The sequence below is a fragment of the Pseudorasbora parva genome, chromosome 13 (assembly GCF_024679245.1).
Source record: "Pseudorasbora parva isolate DD20220531a chromosome 13, ASM2467924v1, whole genome shotgun sequence".
NCBI classification, from domain to species: Eukaryota; Metazoa; Chordata; class Actinopteri; order Cypriniformes; family Gobionidae; genus Pseudorasbora; species Pseudorasbora parva.
Window position 1 is genome coordinate 23,292,617 of NC_090184.1, and position 17,885 is coordinate 23,310,501.

At 37.8% G+C, this 17,885-nt stretch overlaps 1 protein-coding gene across 1 annotated transcript in view; it reads left to right on the plus strand.

Moving 5' to 3' along the window:
• Positions 1–17,885, plus strand: part of ipo11 (importin 11) — a 236,424-nt gene that overhangs the window by 44,652 nt on the left and 173,887 nt on the right. Inside the window, exons 6-7 of the mRNA XM_067413532.1 lie at positions 10,920–11,052; positions 11,819–11,877. Coding sequence (XP_067269633.1) covers positions 10,920–11,052; positions 11,819–11,877 — 192 coding nt within the window. The remainder of the gene's footprint in view (positions 1–10,919; positions 11,053–11,818; positions 11,878–17,885) is intronic.

The window sequence follows — 17,885 nt, forward strand, 5'->3', positions numbered from 1 at the left end:
TGCAGTGTAGATAAAAATTTCTATACTAATTGTGCAGAAAAAAAGTGTCTTTGGATGCACAAATTGGACACTTTTGGCATATTCTACAGATGGTCTTTCATCTGTAAAATGAGGATGTTGACGTCTTTCAAAACAAGAACATTTGCATTTTGCAATATATCAAGTAGCAGTCTACTGATTGAGGTAGAAGATTCATGCGCTTCTTTTGCGAAAATAAGGATCATAAATGAGTTCTTAGTGATGGACATCTAAAACGAGGTGACAAAGGCACATCTCTTGGAGATTGTTTTTCTAGTGTTCCAGTTCCATGTGAGGTTTGTACTTGTATACTGTTTAAATACTTAAAGGTGCCCTAGAATGAGTTAAATCAATGTTAAATTATTATCTAATATCTACATAGGGGTATGTTATTTAAGGGCCAAAGTTGTCCAGATACAGTTTTACAGGTCCATTTACAACCCTAGAAATTGTCCCTAGGATGTAATGCTCTGTTTTTGCTTTATTTGGAAGAGTAATGAATATTAATGTTAAGCTCTGCTCTGATTGGCTTATTTCAGCAGCTCACAGCAGTTCAGTTGTTCAGCGAAGCATTTCAAATGGATATTGATAAAATGCAGCTTATTTGTTTATTGGTGTTTTCAGATCATCAGCACATGAGAGAGCGTTCGTGCTTGCTTGGTTGCCAGATTTCTGGTTTTCTGTGAAAAGAACATGTATACTATCCAGTGTTTTACCTAAACATCTGGCAACCATATGCACACAAGCTCTCTCTCGCGCGGATGATCTGAAAACACCAATAAACAAGTAAGCTGCATTTTATCAATCTCCATTTGAGTTGGATTGACTTTTAGACATTCAGTCAACGATATTGCATGTTTATATAACGTTAGTGACAATGTAGGCTATGCAGTGAGTGTGAAGTACTGTGAAATACAAGCATGCAAAATCATCATAGCCCTACTTCAGTTCTCAAAACTATAAATATATAACTTATATTTTTACAAAATGAATAGCCTTGTCAAATGACTGTCGCTTTAACTTATATGATGGAAATGGTGACGTTTGCTAGAAGGATGCGATCTGTAAGCAACGTATACGGTTGTGTTTTGTATTACAAAATAATATTGACCTTTGTCATTAGACACACTATTTAGTTTTGTATGGTACTTGGAGTTTCCGATTGTTACTGTAATAGCATCTTGCGTTATCTAGACAATGCTGTCTCTCTAAGAAACTTTCAATTTAATCAGAAATCGTTTAAACAGTCAATAAGTGGATAAATTGCTACTTACTGCTTGCAGAAATATGGTTGCCCCTTCCTTCAGTTTAAGACGCTGAGCGAGGCTGGCTTGCAATGGGCCGAACAAACAAACTTTTGTATTTTGTACAGTGATTTTGAAATAAATTGTTGTGGTATCTGATTATAAACATCAACCATGACTGTTGACATATGAAAAGTCCTCACGTCCCCTGCACAGCCTGAACATAACGTGTCATGAGAACTGCTGTTTTCGCTATCCTTAAGTTAGGGCTGGGCGATAAAACGATAACGATAATTATCACGATATAATTTTCATTTATACTTTTCATTTTTTTTAATTTCGTTATGCGTAATGCTGCACATGCGTATTGCAGACCAAGCTTCTGGGTGCTGCACGCGCTGTTGTTTATAGTCTGTGGCTGACAGGCTTGGAGGATCGGAATGAAGTGGAGAGATAAAAATGAGCAATAGTGAAGAAAAGTCAGCGCTCACAACCAGCTCGGAGGACACAGATATCGTTGACAATTTAGTTCGCTCAACTTCATTTGTTTGGAGATATTTTGGCGATCCCCTCTGACATAAAACAGAGCGACGTGGGTGGGCTGCTTATCATAGGTTCACCACGCGGAATTTATTATCGTGCTTCTTCGAAGTTCTTCCATATAACATTAAGCCCAACACAGCGGTAAATCTATAAACTACATTCACGCACAGCAGGCTTATTACCTTGTTAGTTGTAGTGGGTGACTTGCAAGCTAACGCTACCAAACTATAATCACTAAAACATCGGACTTGTACATCGACCAACACCAGCAGCTGACATGGCACCCCAGACCATCACTAACTGTGGGTACTTGACACTGGACTTCAGGCATTTTGGCATTTCCTTCTCCCCAGTCTTCCTCCAGACTCTGGCACCTTGATTTCCAAATGACGTGCAAAATTAGCTTTCATCCGAAAAAAGTACTTTGGACCACTGAGCAACAGTCCAGTGCTGCTTCTCTGTAGCCCAAAAGTGGCTTGACCTGGGGAATGCAGCACCTGTAGCCCATTTCCTGAGCACGCCTGTGCACGGTGGCTCTGGATGTTTCTACTCCAGACTCAGTCCACTGCTTCCGCAAGTCCCCCAAGGTCTGGAATCGGTCCTTCTCCACAATCTTCCTCAGGGTCCGGTCACCTCTTCTCGTTGTGCAGCGTATTTTGCCACGCGTTTTCCTTCCCACAGACTTTCCTTCCGGAACAGCCTATTCGTTCAGAAATTTCTTTCTGTGTCTTACCCTCTCGCTTGAGGGTGTCAATGATGGCCTTCTGGACAGGGTCGGGTCGGCAGTCTTACCCATGATTGCGGTTTTGAGTAATGAACCAGGCTGGGAGTTTTTAAAAGTCTCAGGAATCTTTTGCAGGTGTTTAGAGTTAATTAGTTGATTCAGATGATTAGGTTAATAGCTCGTTTAGAGAATCTTTTCATGATATGCTAATTTTTTGAGAATTTTGGGGTTTCATGAGCTGTATGCCAAAATCATCAGTATTAAAACATTAAAAGACCTGAAATATTTCAGTTGGTGTGCAATGAATCTAAAATATATGAAAGTTAAATTTGTTATCATTACATTATGGAAAATAACAAACTTTATCACAACATGCTATTTTTTTTAGAAGTACATGTATACAGTTCTCTGTAATGCAATGTGCAAAACCAAATGGGAATTTGTGTTGTGTAATTACCAAGGTAACTTTTCAATGCATAGATGTCCTTTTTTATTGTCCTGTCCATTTTATATTATTTCTATTGCCTGCAACTATCCGTTTACAAGATATTCTGCCTGTAGCGACATGTCGGGTGCGTTTGTGTCTTCTGCAACACTATGGCTATTGCAGTGGTGTAAATGATGTGCCACATGTGCAAGACCAAAGTATGTCCAGGGAAATACAGTATACTGTGATCACAACCTCATGTGTTAAAGCATCACTGACAGCAGTTTAATATGATCCTGTTGAATTGGATTTGACAAAGGAATGTTCCGTGACCTTAATCGAAAGTCATTATTGATTGCTTCTAAGAAAGTGTGTGATAAGAATTAAGATGTTGTTTTTATGTGAAGTATAGCTTAATAAATATTGATTACTGCCTCTTTGTGATCTTAGTTGTGGAAACTTACAAAACAAGCAGTATAAACAGTAATGCAACACCTTGGAGTTCTGATGTAATGTGTAGAAATGCACTTTCCATGTGCAGTCTAAAAAGTTAACCATTACTTAATTACTCTACTTTTTGATTCTTTCAGATTGTTCCTACACAGTGGAGACTAATGGCCAGATTTACTAATCAGGGCAAATTAGCGTAAGAGCGCAATCCAAAAAAAGCACTGATGGAAAGTTATGTGCGTGAGCTACTGATGACCCACACATTCAAAAACACAGACACAGTTGGATCATTTGCATTACGTAATCTACCAAGAGCAGTGCAAATTAGCATTTGGTTTCAGACATGCTTTTTTGAGGCAGTAAATAATGGTCCAAATACCAGTAAATCCTTAGGAAATCACCTTGCATGATTCATTTAAACACTCTCATCCCATAAATTTTACACCTGAAAGGGACAAATGCCTACAAATGCATATGCAAAAGGTTAGCCTCTAAAATAACTGTGCCCATGCCTTTTCAGAACTAATTTATTCCTAATTTCTTCAAACCACTATTTTCCTCTTTTTGTTTTCAGTAAGTAGTAGTCTTTTTAATGCCAAAAGTTGTTAATAAATCTGGCCTTATGATTTGTTTCAGTTTTAAAGCTACACTGTGTAACTTTTTTAGTTTATTCTAAGCTAAAAACACTTAGTTCTTTCAAAAATATATGTGCTCATTAATGTATATTTACTTCTTTCAAGTAATAAAGTTTTCTCGTAGGTTTATAATATGCCATTGAAAATACATACGGGTGAGGGGTTCGAATGCTGGTCGCCATGTTGCTTCTCCATCTTGAAAGTACATTAGCCAAAGAGGGACATACCCATAAATTCAGGCTTCGCCTTTCGCGTTTTAACACTCGATGGCACCGTGTCGAATGTGAAGAGGGGGATTGCCATGTTAATCTTGGACTAAATCGGCCACTGTAGGATTTAAAACGAAATCAGAATTGAGAGGAACAGAAACTATTCACTTGGATGGTCATATACCTTTTCACCGCTAGATGGGGGAAAATATCACACAGTGTAGCTTTAAAATTTTGTCAATTGTATTATGAAATTCAATCAATAAATACCATCGTGCTGCTCTTTGCTGTGGCGCACCAGAGTGCTGTTGCCTTGCCGCCCCCATATCAAGCAATGTGGCATAGAAATGGATCGTCTCTCCAGCTTTACAGTTAAAACAGTTAAAGCATGAAATATATTTATTATAGCTTTCTATATATTTCATGTTGGATTTATAGCTAGTCATATCTAGCTAGATGGTTTTAAACCGTATTCAAGTAGGTTGCAAACCGCAATTCCCCAACTACCCCTCACCCCACCTGACAATTTTTTGAAAAAAGGAAAAAAATATTTTCACACCTATATTTTTCACCCCGTCTGTGTAAAGTGCCATGTCCTTTTGTCACACCTTTTAATGCCTATAACACTATGTGCATTTTTTGTGCAGCCGACTTTTTCTAAGGGGAGTCAGTCAAGAGACGTTGCCATAGTGATAAGAAGGCCAAGTCAGGGTAGATGTGTGCCTGTTCTAAGTATATACTTCAAATTGTTCTTTTCAACCTCACTGTTACACACACCTTCTGTAATACTTTAGTAGAATATGAGTCTTTTCTCCATAAGTGCATTTTAGTTAAATTTCTCTAGTAACAGCAGGGCTGGACTGGGGCTGAAATTCGGCTTTGGCATACCCAGCACATCCGGCCCATGAGTTCCCCGTGAATGTTTTTGCTGTGGTTGGGGTCTTAAATTGGAGTATATAAATAAAACTAGGACAAGGACAAATAATGATAGATATTATTGAATTTGCTGCAAATGCAGATAAACTTAATATTACTTTTTTTGTCACACAGAAATGGCCTTGGCAGTAAAGCACTGATGATTTTGAGCTAGGATGCAGTAAAGTAAATTTACTTCTTTTAAATGCTGTCATCATTTATTCACTCTCGTGTTCTTCCAAACCTGTATGACTTCTGTAAAACACAAAATAAGATGTTTTGAAGAATGTTGGCAACCAAGCCATTTTGGTTAGGCTACCATTTGAATATTGTATGAACAAAAAAACGGACTCAAATTATTTTATTTTATGCTACAGAGAAATAAATTCATTTAGGTTTGGAATGACATTAGGGTGAGTAAATGATCACATTTTTGGGTTGAACAATCATATTTTTCAAGAGTTAACACATCATTTAAGTAAGACACTGATATCTATCTTTCATGAGGCTATTAAATTTCATTAAATCTATTAAAAAATAGATTAAATTTCATTAAATCTATCATAAAACTTTTAAAGAGGAAAAAAAAGCTTTGTCCTTAATTCATGGGATCCAGACTTTAAAACTGTCTTAGAGAGCGGGGTTGGTTGGCACACTTTTCACTCTCTGTAATATTTCTCAGTCATGCTATATGTTAAAAAAGTCTAACCAGTAACAACTGAAAGGTTAAGAGCTCAGCTAATCAACAGATACATTTGATGTTCACAAATGATTCCTTTTTTTAATTATTCATCATTAAAGTCATGTTGTGCACTTATGCCAACCAGCCCCAGTATGGGGGCAAGTTGGCACATGCAACGGGGTTGGTTGGCACAGATGATAATTACAAAGAATGAGGTGACTAATATAAAGAACTTGAGAATTTAATTACATTTTTTTTTTTTTTGACACTGTAAAATAGAAAAGTTGTCCTCACCTCAATAGTTAGTGACAGCTGGATGATTTTAGTAAATGGATGTGTTCAGATCAAGATGGTAGTCATTTTAATGTTATTTTTTTGTGGCAGCACCCTTTAGTTTACTGGAATTTAACTGCGTGCCAACCAACCCCCTGACCCAACCAGCCCCGCTCTCCCCATAGTTTAACTGTAGGCCAGTTTCATTTAAATGTAAGATCATGGTAGTCACAGAGTAAAAAACATAGACTGTAAAAACCTTGCTCCTCATTATGGCTATATGGTTTCTAAAACAATATAGGCCTAAAACATATATAATAAACTATTATATTTTTAAGTTAAAAAAATGTAAACACCTGTAGAAAATACGAAAACAGCCTCTATAAAAGTGATTTATTTTCTGCAATATTAATTTAAAGGTCCCGTTCTTCGCGATCCCAAGTGCGTCGGTATTTAAAGTGTATTCAAGTGTATTCAACGGTATTCAAAGTGCCCAAAGTGCGTCTGCAAAGTGCAAATTTGCCCGGTATGCCAGATTACCAGTCCAGCCCTGAGTAACAGCCTTAGCCATTTCTGATTTAATAGTTGATAGCAATTGAATTGTACTTTCTTTCAAGTAATCATCATTGCATTGTTTCCTCCCCTGAAAATGCCATTTATCATTATACACAAAGTCATTTATTATGCATCTCATATATGTAATTAATGCTAATCATCATCTGCAAAGCAGAAAAGAGATTGAGTTTTTGTTCATGTCTGGCAGTTCCTCTGAAGTGCTCTTCAAGGAAAGTGTTCTGTGCCGCAGTCTTTGATGACGTGTTCGCGTCCTCTCTGGTGGTTTAAGAATATCTTTAAATGAACCGTGGAAGATATAACTGCTGACGTCTCACTGTCCTAAAGCTATGAAGAAACTGTTTTTCACTGTGCACTGGATGATTCTGTAATGTGAACTATATGAATGAATCACAGTTTTCTTCATAGTGTGTGTTGGTTTTTTGGTTAGCCAGTTTGTGTTTAGTGTTTTTTTGTTGTTGATCATGTTTCTATTTTTGCTTTTCCTAAATGGAAATGTATGTTGATGCTTAATGCCTGAAATGGCTTTAAAAGAAAAAAAAAGAAAAGAAATATGAAATATTTGAAATATTTGGGTGCTGCTGAGTGAATGTTGATCTCATCTGTTTATCGCAAAAACAAAAAACAAAACAAAACGACTGACTGTACATTATTCTGCTAATTACACAGCTGCTTACCCTTTGAATAAATAGGCTACACGGGCATGAAATAATGATTTGATTGAGTTATGAATTATTTTATTATAGATCTTAAATCTTGTGTCTATAAAAACAATGCCCTAGCTTTAAGACACTGCATCATTATTCACTTATTTTATTATCTATGTATTATGTCTTGTATTAATACATTAATTAACTGTACTGACTCCAAACCTTTAAACAAAGTTTATGTATTTTAAATGTATTATTAATTTAGTTTATTGGTCCGTCTGAATACATGACTATGATGAAAGGTAGGTAACAGAACTGTTTAAAGGGGGTGTGAAATGCTGTTTCATGCATACTGAGCTTTTTACACTGTTAAAGACTTGGATTCTTGGATTTTTAAAGTTTCAAACACTAAGTTGGACGTTTGATGAAGTATTTCTGTGTCAAAAATAGTCCTTCTGGTTTCTCACAAGTTTTGGAGAGTTTTTTTCAAACATAAACCTAGGTGACGTTCACACAAAGCGTGCTTCGTCATTCAAATGCGCCACTCCTTGTTTTTCTATACACTAGTCTGACGCAAAACCGTTTTGCTTGCTACTGCTAAGGTTTATTCGCAAACAATAGTCCATAAACCAAATCATGTCATCATAAATCAAGAGCAAACCCATACAAATTTTGACAAGCCACTAAATACAGTACATACCACAGAGATGGACGTCCTGCTGTTGCGTCTTCTCCTGTTCAATTTATTTCAGCCTCCGGATCTGATTCTGGATCATATATGTATTAGTTGAATCTCATTAATAGCCATGGTTTATTTAAGGTAACGTTTTCTTTACCACGCTTGAGGATGTCACAGCTTTCAGACGCTCTCATGCAATAGCTGCGCGCGCTCGTGATTCTTTAGCTCCGCCCACACGATACGCCTCTATCTGCTCGTTTTTTTCCGGAAAGACTCGGTACAGCCTATCTTTCTTTTACAAATATTATAAAACTAAAGATTTTTCGGAGATATGAAGGATGCAAAACTACTCTATAGGTACTCAAGATTGACATGAGATGTTTCACCCCCCCTTTAAGAACCACACTGAGCAAAATTATAAACGCCACACTTTTCTCCCATTTTTCATGAGCTAAACTCAAAAGATCTAAGACTTTTTTCTATGTACACAAAAAGCCTATTTCTCTCAAATATTGTTCACAAATATGTCTAAATATGTGTTAGTGAGCACTTATCCTTTGCCGAGATAATCCATCCGCCTCACAGGTGTGGTATATCAAGATGCTGATTGGACAGCATGATCATTGCACAGCTGTGCCACAATAAAAGGACACTCTAAGGCCCCGTCCACACTGATACTGAAACCGACTCAAAACGATGTAGTATACATGCCAGGCCAGTGTGGCGCTGTAATTCTGCCAGAGAAATGCACTAAAAACAGAGAAGAAGAGTTGTGGCTGGCAGTGGTAGGAGGTGAGGCAAAATCTCACAATAAAATAACAATAAATACATTGGCTACTTAACAGATGTGTTTTATTAACGCCTACACCTACCCCAACCCTAAACCCCTACCGTACCCCGTATTCAAATACGGCACATTTAGTCTTTTAGCATGCTAGACATAGTGTGATGACATCACCGTTTCACAATATATACGGATTGGCTGTACACACAAAACGGGGCCTTAAATGTGCAGTTTCATCACACAGCACAATGACACAGATGTCACAAGTTTTGAGGGAGCATGCAATTGTATAAGCAGGAATGTCCACTAGAGCTGTTGCCCGTGAATTGAATGTTCATTTCTATACCATACGCCGTTTGCTGCAACCATAACCAAAGAATTTCTGCACAAACTGTCAGAAACCATCTCAGGGAAGCTCCTCTGCATGCTCGTCCTCCTCATTGGGGTCTCGACCTGACTGCTTTTTGTCGTCACGTAAATGACTTGAGTGGGCAAATGTTCACATTCGATTAAAGAGGTGTTCTCTTCACGGATGAATCACTGTACAGGGCAGATGGCGGACAGCATGCATGGCGTCATGTGGATGAGCGTGGATCAAGTGGCCCATAGTGGAGGTGGGGTTATAATATGGGCTGGTGTAAATTATGGACAACGAACACAAGTGCATTTTATTAATGGCATTTTGAATGGACAGAGACACCATGATGACAACCTGAAGTTCACTGTTGTGCCATACAACCACGACCATCACCTCATGTTGCAGCATTATAATGCATGGTCCCTGGAATGCATACACAATTCCTGAAAGCTAAAAATCATCCCAGTTCTTGCATGTACAGCATACTCACCGGACATGTCACATATTGAGCATGTTTAGGATGCTCTGGATCAGCGTATACGACAGCACATTCCAGTTTCTGCCAATATCCAGCAACTTCGCACAGCCATTGAGGAGTGGACCAACATTCCGCATGGCACAAATTGTGGTCACATTCTCTCTCTCTCTCTCTCTCTCTCTCTCTCTCTCTCTCTCTCTCTCTCTCTCTCTCTCTCTCTCTCTCTCTCTCTCTCTCTCTCTCTCTCTCTCTCTCTCTCTCTTCTCTCTCTCTCTCTCTCTCTCTCTCTCTCTCTCTCTCTCTCTCTCTCTCTCTCTCTCTCTCTCTCTCTCTCTCTCTCTCTCTCTCTCTCTCTCTCTCTCTCTCTCTCTCTCTCTCTCTCTCTCTCCCTCTCCCTCTCTCTCTCTCTCGCTTCAATGCATTTAGGGGTGTGATCCTGGTCAAGACAATCTCCTGAACTCCAAACTGAATGTCAGAATGGGAAAGAAAGATGATTTAAGCAATTTAGAGCGTGGCATGGTTGTTGGTGCCAGACGGGCCGGTCTGAGTATTTCACAATCTGCTCAGTTACTAGGATTTTCACCCAACCATTTCTAGGGTTTACAAAGAATAGTGTGAAAAGGGAAAAACATCCAGTATGTGGCAGTCCTGTGGGTGAAAATATCTTGTTGATGCTAGAGGTCAGAGGAGAATGGGCCGACTGATTCAAGCTGACAGAAGAGCAACTTTGACTGAAATATCCACTCGTTACAACCGAGGTATGCAGCAAAGCATTTGTGAAGCCACAACACGCACAACCTTGAGGCGGATGGGCTACAACAGCAGAAGACCCCACCGGGTACCACTCATCTCCACTACAAATAGGAAAAAGAGGCTACAATTTGCACAAGTTAACCAAATTTGGACAATTGAAGACTGGAAAAATGTTGCCTGGTCTGATGAGTCTCGATTTCTGTTGAGATTCTTTAAAGTGCTGATGCAGCATCCTCTAGATCCGCTGTAGGCCCAGAAGTGCAAGAAGATAGAAAAATGTGAATTTCTCCCTCATGAAGAAAAGCATTTTGGGCAATCCTGCAGCTTATGCACAGTAGTAGCATTGGGTAATGTATTTATCTGTCTTTGGTCCACCAAAGTAAAGTTAGGGTAGTGAGTGCTTTAAATTAAATAAAGCGGCTATATTTCAATAAAATTGAAGCTCTGTCCTTTCCGAACAAAAGGGTCATGAAATACTAATTTAGTCGCTCTGTTATTGTCTTTCTGTTTTTGTTTTTTTTTAGCTGGCGTCAAGCATCTATAGCTTTGCCTGCTCTCTGTGGAATCATCACACGGACACATTCCTACAGCAGATCTACGCTGGAGACCAACAGACTGCTCTTAGCTCCCTGGAGCGTACTCTGCTCTCTCTGAAAGGTACAGACACACACATGGACCATGCTGAAACACTTATTGCTTCTTAGAAACTATCCCAATTACAACTGCTGCAGATTACAGACTACACATTAAAAGCTCAGACACTGGTTGAGTTAATGTTGCAAACCACTCACTGCTCTTGCTGGATAATTTTAGTAGCTTTAAGCCCTCCATAATCGAACTTGAACAGAGAGTAAAATTGAAACAGTACTGCTAATTTGAATTACTGGCCTGTTTGTCAGGCAAACTCATTGAATCAGCATTAATGTATTATTTTGTGAGAAAATAGAGTTGAACAAATCAATCCAATATCAATATAAATCAAATTAATAATAATGCCTTTTTATAATGCCTTATAATGTCTAATAATAAGTATTTTTTATTACCTATTAGTACTTGACCTGAATAATGAATGATTTTTTGACTATTAACTGTGAGAATATCTGGAATACGTTTACTTTTTTTTGTTTAGTTACTCTGCAGGATTATTTCTTATGTGTTAGTGAAGACAAAATATGCTTTAAAATAAAGACATTAAAAGAAATGGTAAGCAGTTTAGAACTTGCGGTATATGGTATTTTTACGGTATATGGTAGTGAATTAAGTTAACTATTATATTTATTTAGCAGTAGACTAAGCATGTATGGTTGCATTAAGGCTTTTACTTCTGCCTCATTCAGCGTATATGGTAATATTACTCAGTACTAGTAATTTAAAATCTCTAAGATCTAATGGTTTTGTATTGATTGTTTTGTTCCACTTGCAGTTCTTCGGAAGCTTACTGTGCATGGATTTGTCGAGCCACATAACAACATGGAAGTCATGGTGAGCTTTTAAGTATTACAAAGTAATACATAATGTATCATAATTCATATATAATAGCAGAGACAGATAATAATTATCCTCATATTATACACACACACACACACACACACACACACACACATATATATATATATATATATATATATTTCATATATATATATATATATATATATATATATATATATATATATACTATGTATGTATGTATGTGTGTATATATATATATATATATATATATATATATATACTATGTATGTGTATGTATGTATGTGTGTAGATATATATATATATATATATATATATACACACACACATACAGTCTAATATTGGTACTCTTGGTAAATATGAGCAAACACGCTTGTGAAAATGAATCTGAATTGTCTATATACATTGGGTACGGAAAGTATTCAGACCCCCTTCAATTTTTCACTCTTTGTTATATTGCAGCCATTTGCTAAAATCACATAACCCTCTAGGCGCCACGGTCGAGTTTGCTTGGCAAGATACGTCACTGAATAAAACAGCCGATTTTGTAAAATAGGGTGTCACATTTCATTCAACCTCCCCTCCAATAGATGGCAGACATATCTAACTTCATCCCCGACTTATAAAAACATCATGATTCTATACAAAATCTTCGAGCAAGAGCGCATTGAATCAGAGCAAACAAAAGCGGAGCTGACGTGTGAGTGAGCTGTTTTATCAGAGCATTGTCAACGTCAGCGAGTATTTGCATTAGATTATTATTACTATTATTATTTTCTAATGGCATCAATAAAGCTTACCCTCAATGAAGTGTTGGGTTTTCTATTCACGGACCCTGATTCTGAAGGGGAATATGAGATGACGGTGATTCTGAAAGTGAAACTAATCCTCACGTGGTCGTGGCCGTGCACGCTCGATGTGCGTGCAAGGCAGATCTGATGTGACATGGGGCAGGGGCTACTATGCATAATATATAATATATGGAATCAGAGTGCCTACTGTTTGTTGTAAATGGAAAATCTCTACAGCAAAAGGCAAACCGATATGCATTCGATTTGTTTCTACCATTTATTAGTATTGATTTACACAGTTTGTTTACTATTTAATGTTTACCTGAACATTCAGTATTGTGCAATATAGCACAGAAGATGAGGGACATTTTGGGGGGAAAGAAGTGCTGCATTGTATCATTTAAACATGTGGCTTTTCATGAAAATTCTATAATCCAAGAAAATTCTATAATCCAAGATTGCCACCACCATATGACGTCATAATATGCAACTTAGATTAGGACTTTGAGTCCTCCTTAATATTTCTCTAATTTACAGAAAGTTTCTATCTTTTATCACTTTTAAGATATAGCCTTTTGAAATTAAGATGTCAAAATCGAACGTTTTAGGAAAAAAACTCTTAAGGATTAAGTCCTGTACCTGCAGCTAAAAAAACATCTCCACAGCATGATGCTGCCACCACCATGCTTTATTTTAGGGACTGTATTGGACAGATGATGAGCAGTACCTCATTTCCTTCACACATACCCGCTTAGAATAAAGGCCAAAAAGTTATATCTTGGTCTCATCAGACCAGAGAATCTTATTTCTCACCATCTTGGTGTCATCCTTCAGGTGTTTTTTAGCAAACTAAAAAGAGGACAGGCTTCCGTTAGGCCACTCTGCCATAAAGCCCCGACTGGTGGAGGGCAGCAGTGATGATTGACTTTCTACAACTTTATCCCATCTCCTGACTGCATCTTTACCCCTCTCTCAGTTTGGGCGGACGGCCAGCTCTAGGAAAGGTTCTGGTCGTCCCAAAATCTGTGCCATGCCGCAATTCTGTATCTAAGATCTTCAGGCAGTTCCTTTAAACTCTTGATGTTCATTTGCTCTGACATGCACTGTGAGCTGTAAGGTCTTATATAGGCAGGTTTGTGGCTTTCCTCCAGTCAAGTCCAGTCAGTATAATAAAACACAGCTGGACTTAAATGTAGGTGTAGAACCATCCCAAGGATGATCAGAAGAAATGGAAAAAACCTGAGTTAAATATATCAGTGTCAGCAAAGGGTCTGAATACTTAGGACCATGTGATATTTCAATTTTAAATAAATACCTGCAAAATGTCAACAATTCTGTGTTTTTCTGTCAATATGGGGTGCTGTGTGAACATTCATGAGAAAGAAAAATGAACTTAAATGATCTTAGCAAATGGCTGCAATATAACAGTGAAAAATGTAATGGGGTCTGAATACTTTCCGTACCCACTGTATATACACTGATTATCTCATCATGTCACCTGTTAGTTGGTGGGATTTATTAGGCAGTAAGTAAACATTTTGTCCTCAAATTGATGTGTTAGAAGCAGGAAAAATAGGCAAGTGTAAGGATTTGAGCGAGTTTGAGAAGGGCCAAATTGTGATGGCTAGACAACTGGGTCAGAGCATCTCCAAAACAGCAGCTCCTGTGGGGTGTTCCCAGTCTGCAGTGTTAGTATCCATCAAAAGTGGTCCAATGAAGGAACAGTGGTCAACCAGCGACAGGGTCATGGGCTTCCAATGCTCATTGATGCACATGGAGAGTGAAGGCTGGCCTGTGTGGTCGATCAAACCGGCGAGCTACTGTAGGTCAAATTGTTCAAGAAGTTAATGCTGGTTCTGTTTGAAAGGTTTCAGAATTCATAGCCGCAGACCAGTCGGGGTGCCCATGCTGACCCCTGTCCACCACTGATAGCACCAACAGTGGGCATGTGAGTATCAGAACTGGACCGGATGGAAGAAGGATGGAAGAAGGTGGCTTGGTCTGACGTGGCTGGCCAGGTGCTTGTGTGCGTCACTTACCTGGGGAACACATGGCACCAAGATGCACTTTGGAAAGAAGGCAAGCCGGTAGAGGCAGTGTGATGCTTAGGGCAATGTTCAGCTGGAAAAAAGTCCTGCTATCCATGTGGATGGTTACTTTGTACCGCCTACCTAAGCATTGTCGCAGACCATGTACACCTTTGCATGGAAATGTTATTCTTTGGTGGCTGTGGCCTCTTTTAGCAGGATTATGTGCCTTGCCACAAAGCAAAAAAATGGTCCAGAAATGGTTTAGGAGCACAACAATGAGTTTGAGGTGTTGACTTGGCCTCCAAATTCCCCAAATGTCAATCCAATCGAGCATCTGTGGGATGTGCTGAACAAACAAGTCTGATCCATGGAGGACCCACCTCGCAACTTACAGGAATTACAATCTCTACTTTTCAAAGGAAAGTCAGGTTAAATTTGGAAACTGAGTAGTTGTGTGCAAGTAAAATAACCTAAAAAGTATGATGTTGGTGTTCTGACATAAAAAATAAATCATTGCACATAAATAAGGTGCTCATTCTCAAGTGCAAGATGGGGTCGAGGAAAAAAAACAGGTCAGTATGAATATTTAATGCATTACATATATCCTGAGGTAGTTGTGCATAAAACATCAGTAAATCCCTCCTTTAAACACAACATTTTCTGCCTTGCTCTGACACATGAAATAAGAGTGATGTATTTGTTCACGTTTTAGTATTTAAATTGGTTAAATGGGAGTTTTGTAACGATGCAATCTGAATGCAAGGACAATTTGCCGGCAAAAAGCACACTCTGAAGTGAATCCAGCCTCTGCAGGAAACCCATATGGTCCCTTCATCTCTTAATGCATCTGTGGGAGTTTGCTTATCAGAGATGATTTTCAGATTACATTGTTGCGATCCATCCTAAACCTTAATGGGTCTTTGAAAACAAAAATTAAATTGCCAGAAAACAATGAGTGAAAGAAAAAGTTTTGTAGCTTTGTTGGTGCACTGCAGAAAAGATTTTATGTCATAGATGTCTTTTTTAGTCTCAAAGAACATTTAGTTAGGATTATTTCATATACACAAAATGTCTTTATAAAGCATAAGATTATTTTTCTGTATAGTAGGACTGGGTGATACATTTTAAATATTCACAGCATATTCAAAATGAATATGATGTTTCCATTTCTTCCCTTTCGGCTTAAAAGAAGATCCCACATTCTTTTTATAATTATTTTTTTATTAAACCCCTGATCTTGCAGTCCATTTGTTAGACTGTCAGGACAACTAAATCTCTGGAGCCTATGCAACTGCTGTTTTGAATTTGAACTTATTAGTTGCAGTAAAGGAAATGATGATGGCACCATTATTGATCCCTTCTGGAGGTAAGACAACTCAAAAGAGAATATTTTAATTGAGCTGCTGGCTCTGACTATCAATCAACCATCAAGCTACAGAGAACCAGTGATCTCCCAGTAGGGCTGTAGCTCTCTTGTCTCTCTGGAGTCTTTTGGACTTTAATGTTGTATTTCAGCTCAAAGCCTGAGAGTCACTGTCATAAAATATCCCAATCCTTTCCCCCAATCCTCCTCATGCTCGTTGCTCCATCCCTATCAAACACAGAGCATCTTCAGTCTGTCTTTGACTGATGCCCAGTGTCCGAAGTTGACTTCACAGGGTGTTCAGCCACCTGTGAGTTTTTTCATCACAGGGTGCTTATATGTTCACTGCTTCAAATGGCATAAGAAACAAGTGAACATCAATATATTTCATAAAAGGCAGTCGAGCAGTCTCGGTTTTGCCACAGATATGGCCCACAGCAGATGAAACTGTGCTTAGTGTTGCACCCTTCAGCTCAACACCATAATTAATAGGAATGAGACTAAATCATCTTACCAGTGGTAATGCCATTCTCTTTCCCATTGAGGAAAAAAAATCCATCAAATATAAAATAAGATACATATACTCATAACTGTTGCTTTAACTTATGTCAATTAAATTTTGCATAGAGCATGTAAATTGAATGTATAGGATTTATAGATTTTTTTTGTGTTTTTATATATAATGTGTGTATGTGTGTGTGTGTGTGTGTGTGTGTGTGTGTGTGTGTGTGTGTGTGTGTGTGTGTGTGTGTGTGTGTGTGTGTGTGTGTGTGTGTGTGTGTGTGTGTGTGTGTGTGTGTGTGTGTGTGTGTGTGTGTGTGTGTGTGTGTGGCTGGGTAAAAAATATTGGTTTCTCGGTTTTAATCGATTCTTATTTTTACAAAACGATATCGATTCTTAAATACCTAGAATCGTTTAGTCATCTTGTTTTCAGTTTATGTATGAAATAAACATTGTTACGTACCTCCCATCCAATAAATTGCAATCATTTTAATGCTTGAGACTATTGATATGTAACACAGTCTCAGATTTTAAATTGTGTCTAATTTTTATTTTATTTTAAAAATATATATACTGTTCTGGCGTTGCGGCCCGAGATTGCTTTGCCCATCTCAACTCAGCTCAAGAAAACCGGCTGCGCGGAACGCACATGAACGGATCTTCTCTTCCACCTTAATAACAGTGTCAAATAAACATGAATGAGCATCTGAAAGTGTGTTAAAAAATACAGGACAACTTACCAAAAACTGTATCGTTACATAGCTCAATCAGTGTTTCAACCGCAGAAAGACGCAAGTAAAACGGTTTCTAAAGAATGTCATGTAACGTCACATTTACCTCAGAAAAACCATATCCAGTGTCCATAAACTCGTTAGTCTGCTAGAAAAATTTACTCTTGAGAGGAGCATTTTGCTAATTATATGCACCACATTACATAATGCTGTTCATTGTCATTTTTAATGTTCTTAAATATTTAATGCATGCATGTATGAATAAATTTGGCAAGCTTTAATGACAGCCACCATTTAAATATTTATATTTAAAAAAAAAAACTAATTGGAGTAGAAATAGGATTATGTAATTTTAAAGTTAATATTATAACTGTATTATTATTGAAAACATCATTTAGTGTAATTTAAGTGTTTGTATACAAATCAGTTAATTTAGTATGCTAAATGTAGTATAAACTGACTCCCAAAGTTTACAGGATTAGTTCAGAGATTTGCTTTCCTTGATAAAATTTGCCATGTATTGTACCAACCTGATATATATATCCAAAATAATCAATATTGAATTGAATCAAATCGAAAATCAAATCGAATTGTGACATTTTTGTCA